Source organism: Triticum dicoccoides, chromosome 7A (genome assembly GCF_002162155.2).
Source record: "Triticum dicoccoides isolate Atlit2015 ecotype Zavitan chromosome 7A, WEW_v2.0, whole genome shotgun sequence".
In the NCBI taxonomy this organism is placed as follows: domain Eukaryota; kingdom Viridiplantae; phylum Streptophyta; class Magnoliopsida; order Poales; family Poaceae; genus Triticum; species Triticum dicoccoides.
Window position 1 is genome coordinate 60,444,814 of NC_041392.1, and position 3,340 is coordinate 60,448,153.

At 41.2% G+C, this 3,340-nt stretch overlaps 1 protein-coding gene across 1 annotated transcript; it reads left to right on the forward strand.

Annotated features, from left to right (window-relative positions):
* The first annotated feature begins 945 nt into the window (after positions 1-945).
* On the forward strand, positions 946-1,947 carry LOC119331002 (2-hydroxy-palmitic acid dioxygenase MPO1-like). The gene is made up of 3 exons (XM_037604160.1): positions 946-1,404; positions 1,485-1,553; positions 1,695-1,947. The coding sequence occupies exons 1-3, from the start codon at positions 979-981 to the stop codon at positions 1,815-1,817; spliced, it is 618 nt and encodes a 205-aa protein (XP_037460057.1). The 5' UTR covers positions 946-978; the 3' UTR covers positions 1,818-1,947.
* The last annotated feature ends 1,393 nt before the right edge of the window (positions 1,948-3,340 follow it).

Genomic DNA, 3,340 nt, shown 5'->3' on the forward strand with positions numbered 1-3,340 from the left:
CGATTTTTTAACGCCGGCGGACGAAAAGACGCCTGGGAGGCCTTTTTGGGGGCACGGCTGGAGATGCCCTAAGACATCCTCCTCCCAGAAGAAGGGGGCTAAGAGCGTCATGTTCATCTCCCAATCCACTTGATGGGAAGAGAGCCAAGCCTCGAGCGCCAGGGAAACCCCGCCTCTAGCTTCCACGGAGAATATCTCTTTGTAGAAGGAACATATGTGATCCCGGTGCTCCCCAGGGACGGAGATCAGACGCTCCTTATGCCAAAGGCAAGGGAAGAAGCAATTTCATTGGAAGTAGGATTATGACCACATTTAGGGCTTCTTTGATTCAGAGGTTTTTATTGGAATTTTTGGAGGATTAAAATCCTTTGAAACTTTTTCTATGCCAGTGGTTTGATTCATTGGATCGAATCCTATAGGAATTTTTGTGCCACTTTCCATATGATTTCTAGTATCCACTCAAACGTCTTTGAAATAATCTTTTATTTTTTTTCTCTATGATGCAATCAAATAACTCAAATCCTGTAGAACTGAGATGAGGAAGACATTCTAATCCTATGTTTTTTCCTTTTTTCCGTGTTTTTCGAATCCTGCAGATCAAAGAGAGGCCCTAAATCCTGTCAAATGTTGGTTAATCCACCAACAACATGAAGGAAAGTGGTGGCCAAGCATGCAACTTTTTAAAGGAGTCCGTACTCATTTTGATGGGCCAATTGATAATAAAAGGGAAGTGTGAACGAGAGGGAACACGTCGGCGTTAATTACGTCTGCCAACCGTGACGCTGCTGATGCAGCCATGAATTAATGCTAACGAAGTTATCAACCACAAAGCTTTTCCGTGGACGTAACCATGCAGTTACACCGATGGCGACGCGCGCAAAGCAGGATTCACACGAGAACCCATTTGAGAAACCCAGTCGTGCACTTCGGCATACAAAACGTACATTCTCGGCCTCACCACTGCTGCCTGTGCATTGCATGCTTGGTTTACTTCGAGTTGCTTGGTGGAGGTGGTCGTCCATGGAGGCCAAGAGGAGGCGGCGCGGCGTGCTGGACCTGGAGGCGCAGTTCGCCTTCTTCCGGTCGCAGCACCGCCACCCGGTGAACGCCGCCGCGCACGCGCTGCTCGCCGGGCCCATCCTCTTCACCAACCTCCTCATCCTCCACTTCCTGCCGCTGCCACTGCCACTCGACCCGGCGCTCGCCCTCGCCCTCGCCTACGCCGCCTCCTACCTCGCCGTGGACCGTCGCGCCGGGGCACTAGCCGGGCTGCTCTTCCTCGGCGCCTGGGCCGCCAGCCGCGCCCTCGCCGCCCGCCTCGGCTTCGCGCTCTCCTGGAAGCTCGTGCTGGCCACGCAGCTCTTCTGCTGGACCTGGCAGTTCCTCGGCCATGGACTCTTCGAGGTAACAACATTAACATTTGTTCTCTGCGTCTCCTTTGCCACCACGTTCCTGTCAATTGCTGAATCTGCTCCTTCTTGCAGAAGAGAGGGCCGACGGTGAGAGAACTTCCCGAGGTGTTCCTCATGGAGCCATTCCTCATCCTGCTGCAGGTACAAAACATCAACTAATTCTTGCAATCTTTTTGTGTGAGTATGGACCTAGAAAAGATGGAATGTATAATCTGCTTCTGCTAGGAACTGAATCCTTTAATAGTACTCAGTAGCAGCCTGGCTGTTGTGTTGTGTGCACAGATACTGAACAAACTGTTTGGCTATGAGCCATACCCTGGATTCAGCAAGAACGTGGATAAGAAGATGGAGGCCGATCTCAGTCTCAGGAAGAGCAGAGAACTCAAGCAGAGCAAGATGAACTGATCGCATATGTTCCGGTGATTCTACAAAAATAGCTAGCAAACTGTGCTTACCATTTGTGCTGTTTGTGCATGTTATCTTAGATATTGTGCTATCGAACTTTATGAACACACGACGATGTTGCGGTATTGAAGCCTTGTGTTCCAGTCGCCGGGAAGGAGATGGAGCCTCGCCTGAAGCGAGCGCCATACTGGGCCCGCCCAGTGCACGAGAGGCCACTGCCTCTTTCTTTATTTTTTTTTCTGTACATCAGGTTTTCTGTTTTTCATTTTTTGCTTTATTTTTATGCTACCAAATATTCTAAATATATATACAAAAAATGCACTACATAAAACATTAAAAAAGTTAAACAAGTATTCGGAAATGTTAACTGTGTATAGAAAAAATATTTCTCATGTATACAAAAATATACAATGTATACGAAAAAGTTGATCATGTAATTTAAAAATATTAATCAAACATTTGAAAATATTAATCAATCATTTGAAAAATGTTAAATATGTACAGAAAAAATATTTGTCATGCCCAAAAATAAAATGTCTCTGAAAATATGTTGATCATCTATTTAAAAAATGTAAAACATTTAAACAAAAAATGCGCAATATAAATTTAGTAAAATTAGATACAAAATATATATTTTAAAAATTAATTCTGTATTCAGAAAAAGTAAAATATGCACATAAAAATGTTCCTGATATATGAATATTCATTGCCATTAGAAATGTTTTTCATGTATTGTAAAATGTTGACCATGTATTAAAAAAATTAACTATGTATTTAAAAAAGTTAAATGTGTATTAAAAATGTATTAGATGCATACCAAAAATGTACAATATGTATGAAAAAATGGGCATAAAAACATAAGTTTTCAAAAATGATTAATCATTTATTTAAAAAAATTGTTAAACATGTATATGAAATATGTTTTCTGATGTATATGAAAATGTTAAATGTGTACTGAAAAAAGTTGACATGTGTTGAAAAATAGAAATCGATAAAATTCAATAAAGAAAACAAAGAAACCAATAAAAAGCACAAAAATAAAAACAAAGAAAACAAAAAAAAAATAAAAAAGAACAAAACCAATGCGAAAAGAATGGTAACAGTGAAAATCAAGGAAGAAACAAGAAAAGGAAAGAAAACCAATTAAAAGAAAGAAAAAACCTAAGAAAACGAAGGAAAATGAAGAAGGAAAAGCAAAAAACATAACCACTGAAAAATCGGGAAAGAAACAAAGAAGAACAAAGAAAATAGAAAGAAAAGTAAACCAGTTAATAGAATGAAATAAAAAACTGATGAAATAACAAAAGAAAACAAAAAGGGAAAACCCAGAGCAGAGCGAAGAGTACATTGAACAATAGCGAAACATCGATATGGACAAGCTGCGCTAAAGTGATGGCCCATATGCGCTCTCTGTTGAGGCAGGACGGATGCTTACTCGCTACATGCAATAGATAGCATCCATGCTGAATGTCAACTAGTTGCTCTCTGTAAACGCAGAATCGGCGAAGCTCCCGATTCTCCAC

Coding starts and splice junctions, on each gene's coding strand:
- LOC119331002 (XM_037604160.1), top strand. CDS start 979: ATGCTTGGTTTACTTCGAGTTGCTTGGTGGAGGTGGTCGTCCATGGAG. Junction 1,405..1,484: donor TCGGCCATGGACTCTTCGAG/GTAACAACATTA, acceptor TCCTTCTTGCAG/AAGAGAGGGCCGACGGTGAG. Junction 1,554..1,694: donor CATTCCTCATCCTGCTGCAG/GTACAAAACATC, acceptor TTGTGTGCACAG/ATACTGAACAAACTGTTTGG.